The 18,484-nt window shown below is 35.1% G+C and overlaps 1 protein-coding gene across 14 annotated transcripts in view; it reads right to left on the bottom strand.

The window, feature by feature from the left end:
• Positions 1 to 2,289: 2,289 nt before the first annotated feature.
• Kcnc2 (potassium voltage-gated channel subfamily C member 2) overlaps positions 2,290 to 18,484 on the bottom strand; it is a 186,183-nt gene continuing 169,988 nt past the window's right edge. For 2 of the 14 annotated variants that reach the window (XM_040280304.2, XM_040280305.2), the window contains exons 3-5: positions 11,312 to 12,239; positions 10,809 to 10,912; positions 9,156 to 9,981 (exon numbers count right to left, since the gene is read on the bottom strand). In XM_040280304.2, coding sequence (XP_040136238.2) covers positions 9,760 to 9,981; positions 10,809 to 10,912; positions 11,312 to 12,239 — 1,254 coding nt within the window. In that variant the 3' untranslated portion in view covers positions 9,156 to 9,759. Of the gene's footprint in view, positions 3,424 to 4,420; positions 5,457 to 9,073; positions 9,982 to 10,808; positions 10,913 to 11,311; positions 12,240 to 18,484 lie in introns of those variants that run through there. The other 12 variants (XM_021729915.3, XM_005330428.4, XM_078053118.1 and 9 more) reach the window with 12 other exon arrangements.

Raw genomic sequence — 18,484 nt, 5'->3', positions numbered from 1 at the left:
CAAAATATAATCCCCAAGAACACACCCCCAGTAGACTACCACCCTGAAGTTCATTCAAACTATTAATCCATCAAGTGGGTTAATCCATTGATGAAGTTATAGCTGTCATCATTGCCTAAAACTCCTACTTCTGAGCCTTCCTATATTGGAGATCATGCTTTCAAAATATGAGGTTTTCAGGGACCATTTATAGATCAAACTGCAACATGAATAATTCTTTAAAATAAATATCTTTATCTCCCATCTCTCCCCTTCTTCCATACACATACACCACACACACACACACACACACACACACACACACACACACACATACACACACATACCCACATAAATATATATATAAGAAGTGATCTAATTCATCCAATTATGTTCCATGTGCCTAAATACCACCCCCCTGACCCCCACTAATCTATTCCCCTGGATGGATTAACCCATTGATGAAATAGGTGCCTCATGATCCAATAACTTCCCAAAGGCCTCACCCATGGACATTGTTGCCCTGGGAAACAAACTGTAAGTTTTGATAGGACATTCCATAAAATGTACAACATCTACAGTGTACATAAACTGTGGACTTTGAATGCAATGATGTATAAGAGCAGGTTCATTGAATTGCAATAGATGTACTATTGTAGTATGGGATATTCATATTGGGGAAAGAAGTTCATATAAGGGGCAAGGATACAATGAAACTCTGTGTATCTTCTGTTCAACTTTGTTGTGAAGGTGAAACTACTTTAGAAACTAAATTGTATTTTAAAAAGTGAATGTTAGGAGGGGAAAATAGTGAATGTTAAGCTACCTGGGATTCTCAATGAAGATGGTCAGATTTTTTTGAAAATCTTAATGTTCAAATTGCATATTTAGTCATCAGTCACTTGCACAGTGATGAATAATAAAAGAAAGAATGTGATACTAAATTACATCATTTAATATTAGATAATAATGAAACATATATCTTCAAAATAAAGTTAGTGTAAGAGAGAATGGGAAATTATAAAATTTTAAAACAATATTAAGGATTCTGAACCATGTTAGAGAAAATTAGTATAGATCTATCATTTAATAATGCTTAATCATGTAGATAATTAAATTTGGGCTCTAGAAATTGGGAATTAAAAAAGGGAAAGAACTTTTTTAAGTAAGGTTATATTTTTAACCACATATTTTAGTCATTTTAAACTCCTAGGAATTTCAATACTTTAATGGATTCAGCTATCTCTAAATGTTTTTAAGCATGTAGTGAATTCTCTGGAGACCCTGTAAAATAGTCTGTTAACATATTCATTGTCTTTCTAAGATAAGTTCACTATAGCTAGTCTATTAGTCTGTCTAGTGATTTATTTCAAAGACAAAATGAATGTCTTCATTTTTCAGTCATGACTATTAAGTCCTGATTTTTAATCAAAATTTGAGAGCAATTATCATCTATTCAAATGCCTTCATTCCCTTTCCTAGATATTTTTTTCCTTCTGAGAGTAAATCCTACTTGACACCATCATTAGAAACAATTTATAAGTAATTATATTTGGACATATTCCCTTTTCTAATCTCAGTTTCTTAAAATAGTATCTTAATAATTAACACTGAACATTTTTAGATAAAGAAAAATTTTGCTGATGTTCCAGAAAAGGCTTAGTTTTGACATTTTTTTCTCTTTCATTGTATTCTTCTCCTACTCCTGGATGTTGTCAAAGAATTTCACAAGGCAAATATACACGTATCCTCACAATATAAATAGAATTCCATCTATGTGTGATATGTGGCTGAAACAGAGGTTCATATCCCAAAGCTGAGAGGAGAAGCCATCTGTATGATGGAGTATTTACAACAAGAGGCTTGGTAAATATTTAAATCATAAGAAACCATGGCAGGGACAATTATCTGTGGCAAATACATAAATAAACAGTGCTGCCTCCTGAGCCTTAACTTTACTAACAATAAGATGAAAGCAAAAATATTTGGCTCTAGAATAGTGATGATTAAGTTGGGAAAATTAAGTAAAAGTTTATTATTAATTATAAAATGCCATATAAATATTGGAGAGCATTAAAAGTAATAATTTTACAACCTGAGAATTGAGAGAGAAATTAGGCAGGCCAAGCAAGAGGAGGAAAAGGAAGAGGAAAGCACTGGCTGTACATCTAAGACTTGAATGAAAGTGAGGGCTGCATGAAATTCTTTCATCACAAATTCTTTATTATGTATGAGTGTCTGTTATGGTGCCATAAAACATAAAAATAGTAAAGCCTGTGAAAACTGCAACACAAAGAAAGAAGCCAAGGAAAGAATATGAATAATTTAATCAGATAAATTCAAGTTCATCCCCAGTTCATTTGCCTTTTATTCTTCATTTCAGTTAGTTACATGTCCATCGGTTATCACCAAGGTTGTGCATGCATCTTGAAATGTTCACAAAAGGTCCACGATACAGGGGGTCATATTTAGGTTATATAGTATATTCAGAATCCCAGGGGAACTAATAGAGTCCAGAAATATTGATTAAGCAAGATGAAAAATTCTTATATAGTTTCAACTTCAACAGTTTTAAAGACAAGTACAAGCTTCATTTGCCACAAAACTCACAAAAATTAATTGATTGAAGAATATCTCTTTTATGCAAAATATACATTTTACGATATAATTTGATTAATATACTGCTATATACTGACATTGTTCCTTGATCATTTAATAAAAAAATACTTTCATTGCCAGAATTTTATATTTCTTAATATTTATAATTGAGGTCACAACGACGAAAGACTTAAAACTACGAACACTGTTCATGAATTTCTTTTAAGCCATAACAATTTTCCAGAATGAAACAAATATGTGACTAAAAATAGGTAAGTTTTGATAAATAGACAAGTAAAAAGGTTGCAACGTAATTGACAAGCTGATAACATAAGAGGTTTATAAGAGAACAATATAGTCAATGCTTATGAATCCAACCCATACAGTAGAAATAAGAGAAATTAAAACAGACCTATACTAAATCAGTATTACTGCCTTGTATAATTCACAGCACAACCTATAGCAGGCCCATGAGGAGTAATTCAAAGCAGCATGGGCCTTACTTGAAGCTTCGAAGATGTTGATCATGAGTTTGGCTTCCCTTGACGTGGGATGGCCAAGGGCATTGACCCATGCATACATGATGGTATTTACAATTGTTTCATGGACACTCGTCAGTCCTACAAGCAGAACACTCATATGGGGAGCACCAGATGAGTTCCAGCCACAGTCCTTTTATAAGCTTTAAAAGCCTCGTGAAGACGCGAGGACCTCCTCCACGTATAACTTGGTCACATCAGGGCACATGCTGCAGCAGAAGCCTGTTTCCAGTACAATCCTTGGTATGGCTAAATTCCACTGTCCCTTTTTCAGCAGTCAAAAATCCATGATAAATTCTGTACAACACTGCAGTCAATAACAGCAGCACCAGACAGCGTATTAATTCCTTTACCATAAATCTGTGGGTAATTACAACACTCTATGTATGGTTTTTATCAAAATGATCATAGTATCTCTAAATATAGATATTTTGTCTGGGTAAATACATTGTTGTACAAGATCTCTGACATGCAGGTCATGCTGTAGGTCTCAGGGATATAGAATATTAGATGTTTCTTGGCCAATAATAAAAATGACAGTTGTCTTCCTATCAAAAAATAACCATGAGAACTAGGAATTACTCTATAATCTCAAGGATCCTAAGTGCCTTAAAAATATAATTTTTTTTTAAATTTCTCAGTTTATCTTATGGCATTTCTTCCCTCACATGCCCGATACACCAGACACACTAGTGCTATTGCATTTGGTAGGGATGTGTAAACAAACTTTCTTCTACTCAGACTAAGACTCCCTAGGGATTTTGTTGGCGTGTAGTGACGAATGCTGGTTGCTAGGTAGTAGAAACTGACATTGCAGCAGGCAACCAAGTGCTGTGGTGAGATTGCTGCTTAAATCCTGCTTGTCGAAAATTTTCACAGTGCGATTAGCTTAGGTAGTTTACAGGGCATCGTTAATTTGTACACAAAGCAGAGAGGCTGCTCCAAATAGCAAAGGAGACAGGGAGACGGGATGAGGGATCCACTACTGAAATCATGAACACTTTCTCAAGGCATTTCTACAATTCATGGAGACAGATGGCAAATACAGTTAGGACAGGGAGCTAAGACAGACGGAAACAACATACAAGACAAAGCACCTGATTAAAACACTGCATGAAAATCTGATTAGTCCTTTGATTCAGAATTTTAAGGCTAGTCAAAAAAGCCTCCTGTGAACACCGGTGACCTTTGACATTTGCACAAAAATTAATAAGTAAAAATAAAGGAAGGAGCCAAAAGACACGAGAGCTTTGGGTGATATTTGGCACTCTGTCTCTGAAAATGATGACAAATTCTGGGACAGGAAAAAAAAAAGAAAAAGAAAATGACTCCAGTACCAAGCAGTAATTCCTGACTAAACAATGCAAGCCTGGTTGGCAGTTACCTGTCTCTCATGTTTTGTGCCTTCCCCAAGTCATTAAGTAAGAGATCTGGCCTCAGCTTGCGTGTAACCAGTAATGACAACCTCTTTGCAGTTATCTGTGTACAAACAACCAAAGACATTCAGAACTCCAAGATAGCACTTTTGAAGTCAATCAATTAAGAACTTAAAAGTATTTTAAACAAATATTTTTATCAAAGAATACGGAGAAAAGAAACATCAAGGAAAAAATTCACCCTCCTTGTCCCACAATCCATGCAGAACAGTCAACCAGTGAGTGATTTCATATCAGGAGGATGGTTCGATGAACGTACACATATCCTGAGCCATCCACAGTTCCCAAACTGCAACACTCCTTTTCAGATGATAGAGACAAGATGGTCCATGTATATGAGCTGACCAGAGTCATTATTTTGTGCAATCGAGATTGGATCCCGGACATCTTCAGAATGGTTTAGAGTCACAAGAAATGAAGTTCCAGTGAAGTGGTTGGCATTTGGATGCACACTGTTTTAAATATATCTCCCTGAAATATGTTTATGTATTAGTATACTGGCCAATACCTGACACTAGCTGTCATTTTATTGCAAACAGAAATCAGGGCAATTAATATGGAGAAGTAGTAGCACGACTTTAGATAATCGTTGAAGCCAGAATAAGATTGGTTAGCTACTCAAGTGGCATTTCTGAATTCAAATAGTAGTATCATGCAGGACTTACACTGTATTAATGGAACCTGAAGTAACTCTACATTGAATGATTTCCATTATGGGGTAAACAGTACTTGAGTTAATACAATTTAGCTGACTGATGCAGTTTGGTTTACAAGATAGATGGGATGGGAGATCGAGAGCGCCTCAGAGGACAAGGAGAGTTGTAGGGTGATGTTACTGGAGAGAGCCTCAGAGCATTGCCTGCCAAGCCCGCTATGTTGTTTAAGCTTCGGGATTTTTCATAGCCTTTTATGAAAAAATGCACAGACGTCAGTTGAATTCAACCAGAAAATAGACAGAGACAAACAATACCATGCAGGGTATAATCAAACGTGCTATTTTTGAGCTCAAAGAATTTGTTTATAAAGAACTCAATATTGAGACAATTTATAAATCTTAAAAAAAAATGAAATTCACTAAAGATGTCATCCCCCCCCCAAAATTAAAACAGCTATCACAAATATTCTCACCCACATTATGGCTAGTCTTGACCTAATTTTGGCGTATAGAATACCAGAATGCTTGGGAATTGGGCAAAGCAATTTAAGTAAGATATGGACGTCATGTTTTTAAATTTTTCAGAATGCTTTTCTGAAAATAAAAGAAAAAATGAGCTATTTTTTCTTTTCATTTTATTACTTAGTAAGCTAATAAATTATGCCTAACTTGAAGTGGACAAATCTTTTTCCAGCATATATTGTTTTTCAGCTTTATAGGGCTAAAAGGATGATTCTTAAATAATGGCATTCAGTGCCATTATCCAGGTGGTAAAAAATGGAATGCCCAGGATTCATCATCTGGATGAAAATTAAAAGTAAATTAAAAATGAAGTAAAAGAATTATAAATTGAGTCATAATTTCAGTGAAATAAATCTGAATTTGACAATATACTGTTTTCAGCTAACTTTTTCTCCTTCCCCTTGCACCCAGGAATTTTAAAAAATAATAATAATAGTTTAATTCACCTTTTCTTGCCATTATCTTTCTTCCTAATCTTTTGCTGAAAATTGCCATGAACAAAACAGCCTCTCACAAACATTAGCCCAAAGGCTTTCCTTACCCACTCAAGCAATCCCCATCAAGGGATTCATATAGTTTCTTTTATTATAAAATATTAGAGATAATTAAATGAAATGAGGAGTGCCTAGTATAAAGTTAGAAGCAGGACAGCTATTGACTAAAAAATAGCAATCATATTACACAGCTTCAGAAATGAGCATTCTTATAACTCTGTAGAACAATTGTTATTGAGCAGGAAAATGAACATCCTTTTGGGCAACCAAAGTTGATCAAGTCCACACAATTCCAGTGAACTCTTTGTATCCTTAAGGCTACATAACACACTCTTTGGGTTCTCGTTAGCCCACAGTGTACTTGCTGATCATGGAAGAAAAAAAAATGAGTCTTGTGCTTATTTTTATGTTATTTGCAGCTACTTATTTCTTTAATTATTTTTCATAATCCCTCCAGAGAATAACCATTGCTATTCCTCCTCCTTTTGCTGGAAGAGGAGAAGTGGCTTCTTTGATTCATTGATATATGAGAGTCCAAGACAGATATGGATATAGATTGCAATATGAGCTCTATGACAGAGTAAAGCTGGACTGATTAGGAAAGGGTTATATGAACACACTCTTTCCACATACACATCAGCATACATGACATGCATTTTATTTGGTTCTTAAGAGCATGTGCTCATTTAGAACAATGTAAAACTTACTATATATGTACTATCCATGAATAGTTTTATTGCAGCTAATATGCTTTCTTTTAAATTAAAACATAGGTAGGAGGTATAAGGAGATTGTTTTTAAAGGAACCTTTAAATTTTCTTAAAACTTATGCCTAAATACCTTCATATTTGTAGGTTACACAAATGCAATTGGAATCCAGTAAATTTTCATACACTATTATAAGGGGGAAGATTTAGAACTCTAAAATAAAATCAGTAGAGAGACCAAATTTAAAGTTACATGAAGGTATTCTACACAAAAATAAATTTCTGAGTAGAAAAAAAGAATTTATACATTAAAGGAAAAAGAAGAAGAAATAATGAATTTATGGTAGATATGCAAGATAACACACTAAAATGTTTAAGTAAGTTACCAGAAATGTTACTAGGTCTAGAAGAAAAAACACATTAAAGAAATAAGCAAGAACGAAAAAGAGTTGACACGATAAGGAATGACAAAGCCGAAAAAGCTCATGGATAAGTTTCAGATTCTCACTGACAGAAAGAATCTGTGTTTGTGAAATTAAGTTGCATGTACAACTGTTCCATGCAAACTAAATATCTTATTAATTGCTTTGCTCATGAAACTTTTCAATTTTACAGTAAAACTTTAGATTTAAATCATATCTTATAGTTTGCATAATTTCTATAGACAGTTTAAAATACAAAATATTATCTAAAATGGAAGTAAAATTCTGGCAAGGTCCTTAAATACATAATCTTGATATGAACATGGCATATAATACTTTATTGGATGATGCACAAAATTTAGGTATTTTAATCACATATATATAAATATGTATTATATATGTACACAAATAAACATGTACATATACATAGTAAGTTAAGAAGTGCACCTCACTTAGAAAAGTATGTTCAGTATGTTAGTATTATTATCATTATTTAATGTATGTACATATATGTTGCTCAAATACTAGGGTAGGATACTAAGTATCTCCAAAAATATTTTAAACACTTTGCATTATGTAAATGTATAGTAGTAAAACACCAAACCCATTTAGATGATTGAAGTACATTTTGGTTTAAGTAACATATACAAACAATGAAAGTAATTAGAATGGAGAAGAATCCAAAATATTTCTTATCAAAAAATAACAAAAAAGTGTCCTTTGTACTCTCTTTTGAGCCTTAAAGATGTAAAAGCAAATGATCAGAAGAAATGAAAGAGGAGTATAACATAAGTAGTGAGATATTTAAGAGAAAGAGGCCATTACAAAATAAATAGTGTACACTTAAAAGGGTAATGAACTAACAGGAAAAACCGGAAATGATAACAAATATGCATATTATTTTAAAAATTCAGTTGCACTAAAATGAAAGTTTGAGTAGTTTTTCATTCGAATTTAGTCAGTTTTCATAAGAAATCATTATAGATGTTTTCTTATTATGCTATTTTAAAAAACACCTGCCCATCCATTTTTATTAATTCAACAAATATTTATATTCCTCTATGTCAGGTCTTATTTAATGCCTATTAGAACTAGTAATTTACTTAAAATTATTTTTATTGGAAATTCTATGTGCACATTTTCAAATATAGATGTGACTTTTCAAGTGATTGAAATATAGATATGGCTAAGGATCTTGTACCTTCAAATCCTTGAGACATTTGGATAAACTATTAACAAAAACAACCCACATATTGGATGAAAGATTTAGAGTATGCTCAGTACTTTGAGAAGAAAAATACCTTATAATTTTTTTAGGCATAAATTGCCTATCAAATTTATTCATAGAACCAGTTAGTGTGTTTCATTTGTCATAATGAAAAGATAACTTCAAAAGACTGTTGAATACATTATATTAAAATAATTAGATGAGTGATTTAATATTTACATATTACATTACAACTTCTCCCATAGGCAAGTGACAAGCTAAAGAAAGGAAGAAAAAAGGTGAAATGCCTTTCAGAGATGACAACCAAGTAGGTTATTATGATAGGTATTTCAAAATGTTTATAGGGAGGGAAGATGTAATAGAGGTAAAGAGCACCATATGCTGTGTCTTTCCCAGAAAATGATGAATGAACATTTTACATCATTTCATATTATTTCCAGAACTTACTTAATCGCTAGGTCACCTGTTAGGGTCTGATTAAATGCATGCCTACCTTTCCTGATCCCTCCATCAGATGCACACGTGTAATCACCTGTCGTCAGTAGGAAACATGTTTCCCCTCTTCTGTTTTTGTCTCTGGTACTAGAGCGTCTGATGGGGAGCCTTTCTGGGGGTGACAATGGCGGCTCACTTCCTGTACTGTCGTCACCTGATAACACTGGTCACAGCGCCATGCCCATTGACAGACAGTGACGGATGAGGAAATGAGACAGTACAAAGAGTTTACACTGAATGCCCATAGTACAGTCACTCGATATACAAAACACAATAATCACATCACGATAAGAAAAATAATTTTCATCACTCATCACAAAGAATAAAAAAAACTACATGGAGCAAATGGAAAGATATTGAAAAAGAGAAAAAATGTTCTTTCTGCAATAGTAACTATTTTTTTGGATTTTGTCTAAAAGAAAATTGACTTTCACACAACTGGTATGGACTCAAAATAACTGAGATAATGAATTAGCACACATATTTGTTATGAGCTAGCCATTTACTATGAATAGGAGTGTTTTAAAATGGAGTCTAGTTAGGGGAAAACTCTTCAAGTATTTGTTTTTGAAGTTCCTTAAGAGATATACTTTTATCATTTTTTTTGAAAATTTCTTGAAAGTAATTTCCCCCAAAATCTTAATAAAAATAAATCCAAAGCACAAAACTTTATGTCCAGGTACTCTATTTTGAAGTAGCAAAATATTTTTGAGCATTGAGTGAAACAAGATAGACTTCTTCAAATGCCCTTGAAATAGCTATCTGTTTACTTCTGTAAGCTTGCCAAAGACTTTCACATCCTATCAGCCTGGATACTAGCTTGTCATTGCAGTGCTTACCCGAGATGAGAGTGTGTCTTCTTTTCTCCATGCCCTTCTTAAGGGCTCTGCATATTCTGAGAACTGTCTAACGAGAGCAGAAATACCAACTAAACTCCCCCTTTCATGAAGACATTCTAAACAGTTTTTGGATATATACTGACAGAAATCACATAGCAGTCTATTAAATGAACATAAGGACTCTGACTAAAAATTTTAAAAGGCAATTGAGCTCCCACCACAGTGTTTTTCTGTTTGACTCATAAAAATTCATGGAAGCTAAGGAGGGGCCTATAAAAATAACACCTGCTTTTTTTATTTGTTTGCTTCATTCATTGGTGTTATTTCTAAATGCTGCAAAATTATTCACGTGGGCTCATCATAAGTCACTTTTGCAACAAGAAAATGAAGAATTCTGCTTCAATTACAGGGAATGCATATACCTTAAATTTTCATAGTTGGATAAGAAACTAGTCAAACCATTGCTCTATAAAACCTTCCATCTGAACCAGGTAAAATAGACTAGAATTGACACAATTGACTATCACTTTGGCATACTGAATGTCACCTTAGAGTCAATTAAATCTAGTTTACCTATGGCAATGGAGGAGAGGAGGGATTCAGCTAATCTCAAGCAATAAATTATCCAAAATTCAATCCTGGAATAGAGTAGAGCTCAATGCATAGTGCATTAAAAAAGGAAATCCACACACAAAAAAATTCATCTTTGTTCGTCCAAAGCAGGTCATCTGTGCCCAAATAATGGTGTGTGATTATATTACATATCATCTCACCTTACCAAAAGGGTTATATTTAGTTACCCTATCTAATTTTATAATGATAAAAATTTAGTCAATCCTTCAGAATATTACTAAAAAAGACATTTGTTATTGAAAGAGTTATCTTCCATATCACCTCTTTGGTGGTTGGGCCTTTGATATGCAAGCATCCATTTCTCTTAATTAACTGCTTCTTGTGAGTTAGGTTGAGATGCAGAGCACCATGTGGCAGAGATAAAACTGAGACAAACACACCAAGCCAAACGATATGGAGATCAACGTTTTGAGAATGAAGGATGAAAAATGGCCAATATCATACCATCACGTCGTGCAGAGAAACAAAGAAACATTGGCACAGAAGCAACAAACAGGCAAAAGAAAATATTGGCACCATCAGCAAAGGGCATTCCCACTAAAGCAAGAAAACTCTATAGACCAGCTATGTTCACTTCTATTGGGGGTTCATTTAGAAAAGCTGCAGTCTAGTTGTCTACAGGCCTGACATAAACACACATTTTATGAAGGAATAGGACTGAAAACTCATAAACATTTGCAGAAAATGGGAATAACTACCTTCTTCCTAAGGGACATACTGGTCTATAAAGTATTTAATGACATGCATTTGAAATTGTGCCTTACCTGATCTGTTATGTTCCAGGAGACGGTTGTCTTTGCCCAGACATGTGTCACTCTGTGTGCTATTGCAGGCCACATTTAACTCCGTCTTGCAAAATGTAGGTGAGCTTGCCTGAGGGGCAGGAGGAATGTGCTTCTTTCTTTTTCTTGGAAGTTTCTGCTTCGCCATTGCCAAGGAGTAGTACATTCCAAAATTGTTGACAATGACAGGCACCGGCATGGCTATTGTCAGCACTCCAGCCAGAGCACACAAGGCTCCCACTAGCATCCCTGACCATGTTTGGGGGTACATATCCCCATAGCCCAAAGTAGTCATGGTCACCACAGCCCACCAAAACCCAATGGGAATGTTTTTGAACTGCGTGTGCTCACTAGCTGAAGGGTCGTTAGGTTGAGCTCCCACTCTCTCAGCATAGTAGATCATGGTAGCAAATATCAAAACTCCTAGAGCCAGGAAGATTATCAGCAGCAAAAATTCGTTAGTGCTAGCTCGAAGAGTGTGTCCAAGCACCCTCAGACCTACAAAATGGCGGGTGAGCTTGAAGATTCTCAGGATCCTCACAAACCTTACCACCCTGAGGAAGCCAAGGACATCTTTAGCAGCTTTGGATGACAGCCCACTGAGTCCCACCTCTAAGTAGAAGGGTAGGATTGCCACAAAGTCAATGATATTCAAGAGATTTTTGATGAACTCAAGTTTATTGGGTGAAAAGACAATACGGACTAAAAATTCAAAAGTAAACCACACCACACAGACTCCTTCCACATAGGTCAAGGCAGGATCCGTTTCAATTTCATACTGTAGAACAACACTTGTGCCATTGATGACTGGTTCTGTCTTGTTTTTAACGATATTGAAAGCTTCATGTGTCTCCAGGCAAAAGGTTGTGATTGAAACCAAGATGAAGAATAAAGAAGCAAAAGCAATAAACTGTAGAAAAAAAGAAAGAAAAAAAAGAGTGATCTGAATCCTAATATACTTTGATCCAAATCTAAGTGCATTGATCACTAGAAATAAAAACAAAAATCAGTATATCTGGGGATTTCGCTTAGATGTTACTCAAATAAAAGGAAAAAATGGATAGGGAACATTAATTAGAGTGCACATGCAATGCTCTGAGAGTTTTCTGATTATATGGAGTTTTCCTTTATGTTGGAAAATAATTTATCAAAACATTCGTATGAGAAAATAAAACCTGTTAAGACAGCATAAAAATGACTCTGAACAAATTTTTAAAAACAGCAGGCTGAAAAAAAAAGAAAGAAATTTAGACAATGGTTCTAGATATTATTTGTGATCATAGAACTTGTCATACATTAGATCACGTTTTAAACCAATAAATACAAGGTTCATCGTACACTGATGGAGATTTAGAAGTCACCCAAATTTAACAGAATCTTTCTACTTATAAATAAAATGCTCTTGATATTACCAGGAATAAACATGAAAAAATGTAGTATATGGCACCAATTAAATCCTATCAACTTAAAGGGCAGACTTGTCCAATACAGCGAATCTAGTGAGGAAAAGTAAGGAAACAAGACTGAAAGGAGAGAAACTGAATTACAGAAGGAATTAAAAGACATTTGTCTTCTACTGAAAAAGAACCTCAAAGCGTTAGAGTCACAAAGTTAAAGTTTTTAAGAAATTCAATTCTTTATTTCATGTCTTCAGTCAATAATATATTAATGGTCACATACCTACTCATACAGATTAATAAGAAGAGAGCCCACTTACAGTTCTACCATTACCAGGCACTATTAAAAACAGTTTACATGATTTATTTATATTAATCTCAACACTATTATCACCCCATTTTACACTTGAGGAATATCAAGCCTGGAGAGTTGAAGTCACTCTTCCTAAGTCATAAAACACAAAATGATAATCCTGAGAAACTAACCTGACAAGCTTCTGTTCCCTTACCTTACCAATTTCTCAAATGTAGAATACAAATGTGATGGAATTCATTTACTTAGGCTGGGATCACACACTTCTAATATTTAAGATCTGAAAATGTGAAACCCAATTGTTGTAATGAAAGGCATTGCTGTAGCAGTATTCAAAGCTTTCAAAATAACTGGCGGACTTCGAGTGGGCTCTCACAATGCTCTCAGATGTATCATGCTAAATGAACAACATTCCTTGAACATCTAAACAAATGAAGTACTCACCGAAAAGGAAATTGCCTGTCAAGTGGAAGGAAGCCTTTATTGAGAAATAATAGGGTGTATCCAAAACCCAAAGTGGAACCCCAGGATCTACTCCTCAAGCATTGCCACTGAGAAGAGATGCTCCAGGTTTTAAGATGGAAATTGCCTCCTTTTTCACCTGGTTGAGTTTCTTTACGTGAGAGCTATGCAAAAGGACTAAATAACCAGGACTGTGCTACCCATCTTAAAGATAAGCAGCCTAAACTATGGAACTGTTTCTGAGTTGTGTGCCACTGGGTACATCAGGATTATGGAATCATATGACTGCCATTTTCATGGCTTTGACTTGCTTTCCCATGAACATCTTCTGTCTTTGTAGCATTAAGATCCAGCCATTAACTTTTCCAGATGAATTGTGAGATAGTAAGTAAGTTTTCACTCAATTTTCTCTTTGTGCAAATAAGTGCACAGTTCTTAAAGTCAACTAGGTATTGTAAGACTTAACTAATATTAACACTTTAAAAGGTGGTATCTTTTAGGGAAAGAATCAATTATTCTGGATCATAAATTGTTTCTTAAACCACTCCTAATTTTGTCAATAGAATTTAGAGTTGCATTTATTTCTGATTCAACCCCAAATCTTATATTATTAGAATTCTAATGATACAAACTTACGGACCTTTCCCATCCTGGGTCCCCACTATTCACCATAGTCTTCAGCATTTCAGACTAAATATCAAAACTTTTAGTGTACAAATTTTACCTGTGAGGCAATTGGAAAGTATAAGACACCTAAACTGCAATTTTCTTTTATGTTTCTATTTTATTTGGTCATTATTTTTTTCCACTAATTCTGTACTTTCAAACTCTGCCTACATTCTTATGGCGAAATAGAAACTTTCCAGAGGTTTTCTCTTTTAAAATCAATCTCAGTGTGCCTGCCTATATCCACACATCAGAAATAATTTTATGGTGCATATTGATACTTATAAATATAAAATACTGAGTGAGACTTTAGCTCATCAGAAAATTTCCTACCATTCATTCATTCATTCAATAAATGAGTACCAGGTGTCTATGCCGTAGGTTCTTAAATTAACAGCAGTTGATAAGACACAGTCCCTTCTTTTTAGAAATTCAGTGTACCAGGGACATAGGTATGAAATTCATTCATCAACAAAAAAGTTATATAATTATAATAGTCATAAATGTGATGAAGAAAAAAATGCAGGATACTTTGAAAGGATCAAAAAAAGAACTCTATTTAGCCTGAGAGGTCATTGAAACCTCTGACAAAATGTCTACAAATTGAAATTTGAGGCATGTATAGAAGTCACCCTGATGGAAAGGGAAGATTTGTACATCCCATGGTAGAAAAATATTTTTAAAAACTTCTAGATTTTTTTGATTCTACTTTCGCAATTGATTCTTGGCTGTAATATTACAGAGCCCCAGATTTTTTCCTATCTCCTTCTATTGTGTAGACTGTGATGTATACATTCCAATCTAGCATGGAGACTCTGCCTTTTTAAAAGGATTACCCTATTCTTGAGGAAATTTTAATATATCAGAATTATTAGCTGGGTCTTAACATGAGGCTATAAGGTCACATTAGAGAGTCTAATTACTGGCTGTTGGATTTTGTTGCACTATAGAATTCTCTTGTCTTAAACTATTGTACCAGCCACATTGTTTGATATGTGAAAATAGGAGGTAGCTATTTCAGTGGTTTTTAACTTAAAGCATTATACAAATTTTAGAACATATGTATGTGTATATTTTTGATAGTTATCAATTCAATATGAGCTTTAGAACCTGATGTTTATGTTCATTAAAGAAGCCATTACATTGTGAGAAGGTCAACAGAATCTTTGTGGTTGGAATGTAGTATCTTGATTCATCTTATACTTGGAAACAACTTACGTTTTCTACCCTGGAAGAGCAGGGTGGTACAAAGGTTAGATTCATTAGAATATACCCAAAGAGTGTACACAAACGTGAATTCCTCACACTCACAAAAACAACTTCTAGTGTGCTTTTCAGAAGATTGATAATATAAGTTATTAAATGCATTGAAACAGGTTTCAAATTACAAGACTTCATCCTGAAGTTTTCATAGTAATAACTCTCCTCTTCCTAAGAAAATCGATGTTTTGTGTATGTTTATGTGTTCATGTGTATTTTGACCTATTTATGATTTCTACACAAATGCTTATGAGTGGAATACATTGTCTGAATAGCTTATAAATATATTCAATTCTAAGACACAAAACTTTAGAGACCAAGTATTGTCTGTTTTTGTAAGTCATTTGATACTTGTATTTATCAATATTTGTATTGGTATTATTTAAAGAACCACATCATGTTTTTTTCTATTTGTATAATCTAATTTGCTATTATGATAGCCCTAAATATCTTCAGTTTTAAGTATTTATAAATCTGCCAGGCAGTGATATCACTATAATAAGAAAATAAAGAATGTTAAAGAAAAAAACTGTTTTTTGATGACAAAACATAATCATCTCAGAAGTAGATGATTGTTTTGGTTAAACAAAAAACAGCTGGATGCATATTTTTCTCTGTGTAAAAACTAAGGATATTAGGCTAGAATGAGAAGGTTGTAAGACAGAACAAAAGTATGCTTCATAATAATATGATACACACTTGGAAGTTGGCTTCTATCAGCTTACCAGTGGGAAATTGCATGAGCAGTTAAAAGCTTGAAGAGAGGGAAGAAGGAAAGCTCTAAAGAGAAAGAACAAGAGCCCATAACCCCTCCACATGGTGCAGAAGCCGAACTTTGGAGATTACTGAATTTTAAGATAATGCTTCACAGTTATGCCTTTATCAAAAGCAAATTGATGTTGATGATTGTGGGAGGCCATCCTTGCACGTGATTTGAGTTACCTCCCTGGCTGGGTGAGAGGTGCTTAGACACAGCTGTGTCAGAGCTATTCCCCAGCCTTCTCCAGGTCCAAGGGCTTGTCCATGCAGAGGCGTGTCTGGTCACTGCCCAGAAGACCCAATCGTTGCCCCTGTCCACTCCCTGGCGCGTTTTCTCTCTCTCTCTCTCTCTCTCTCTCTCTCTCTCTCTCTCTCTCTCTCTCTCTCTCTTTCTCTCTCTCCCTCCCCCCCTCACCCCCTCCCTCCCTCTCCCTCCCTCCCTCTCTCCCCCTCTCCCTCCCCCTCTCCCTCTCTCTCTCTCTCCCTCTCCCTCTCCCTCTCCCTCTCTCCCTTTCTCCCTCTCCCTCTCTCCCTTTCTCCCTCTCCCTCCCTCCCTCTCTCCCTTCCCCCCCCTCCCCCTTCCCCCCTCCCCCTTCTCCTCCCCCTCTCCCTCTCCTCTTCTGTAAACCTTGCTACCACATTAGGTCGCTGGAGGTGGGAGCTAGGAGAAGCCATCCTGGAGCTGGTTTAAAGGTAATTAGAGTCTTGTCTCTTTAATTTAAAACTCCCTAGCGTTTTGCTCAGGGTTCGAACCTTCTTTAATGAAGCCATCGCGGGGTCGCAGGCTAGAGATGATGCTTTAAGTAATGAAAGTATTGAGTCAAAGGAGAGAAAAAAGAGAGACAGCAACCATGGTAGGCAAGACAACCACAGAGGTTAAAAAACATAGAAGAGAAAAAAGAATGAAAGTTATCAGAAGAAATTTGGCCACCATGAGAATCCAGGGAGATTTCAAAAGAATGCAGCCAGTGAAATATATAGAAACCCAGTGTGTTAGCAATTTAGTTTGAGTATGAAATAAATGGGCAATCATGGGAGCTTGGAAGATCTGGAATTAGCCAAAGACAAACACTTGGACTGCATTAGGACCCTGCCCTTCATCTGAACTTAATTCTAACCTGAGTGAATATAGAAAATGGCTTCTTTTGTTTCTGGCTCACTGAATGGAGTTAAAAAAGGTAAATATGAGATTGGATAGAACTATCTTAAGAAAAAATAGCCAATCACAGAGGCACATGCCTGTAATCCCAGCAGCTCGGGAGGCAGAGGCAGGAGGATCATAAGTTCAAAGCCAGACTCAACAACTTAGTGAGACCCTGTCTCAAAATAAAACATAAGAAAAGGGCTGTGGTTGTGCCTCAGTGGTTAAGTGCCCCTGGGTTGAATCTCTGATGCCAATAAATAAATTAATTAAAAAAGAAAAGAAATGGAGAGGGGGGAGACTTTATTTCTCCTCCACTAACTGATAAATCATTAAGGACTGAATAAAATTATATTGGATTTTTTCATCTCCTGCTCCTGGAACAGTCATTACTATTTAGTATGGAAAGATAAGTGAATAGAAGGATGGAGGAATTGATGAAAAAATAAGTAAATGAGGAGGAAATTTAGGTAAAGCATATTTTGGTAGGCATTAAAATGATGTGAACTAAAAGGAAATTACAGAAATTAAATGATGAAAGTATGAATATTAAATAAAAAATAGCAAAATATATAAAAGAAACCAAGTGAACTGGTCCATTGGTCCAGATATTGCCATTAGTAGCTCCCACTCTTTCTGTTAAAGTATGTGTTAAGGAGAGGTTGGTTAAGAGTCACATTGCCATTTTTCTTCCTTTTCCACGATGGTAATACCACCAACTCCTAAAGGCATTACAGAATGAAATTAAGTGTGTTAAATAATTAGTATGTTAGAAAGTAAGGTGTATGGTGTCAACTGAATGCATGAGCTGATGTATCAGACCAGAGCATTTCAGAATGGAAATATTCTATTAAGAAATTGGTTGTGAGTCCAATAAGTCCGGGCTTTTCTCTATGAGTCCTGTATCCATGGTTAGCTGCAGAAACTGCCTAAAACACTTCCCACCACATCCCCTCATTGGCAATCTGGGGAGGAAGTCTTCAGAGCCCATGGAGAGTATTATATCAACCCACCACAATGCAAATATTCAACTAGATTTCCAGTTATGAATAATAGGCAGAGAGAAAGTGGAGAAAAATGGATTTGTTTTTATTTTCCTTATTTTCTCTTCCCTGACAGCACTAAAGTAAATGAAATAGCTCTATAACCTAATGCCA

The sequence above is a fragment of the Ictidomys tridecemlineatus genome, chromosome 6 (genome assembly GCF_052094955.1).
Source record: "Ictidomys tridecemlineatus isolate mIctTri1 chromosome 6, mIctTri1.hap1, whole genome shotgun sequence".
Lineage (NCBI taxonomy): Eukaryota > Metazoa > Chordata > Mammalia > Rodentia > Sciuridae > Ictidomys > Ictidomys tridecemlineatus.
The sequence above is the reverse complement of the archived record's forward strand: the minus strand, read 5'-3'. Positions and strand labels throughout refer to the sequence as shown.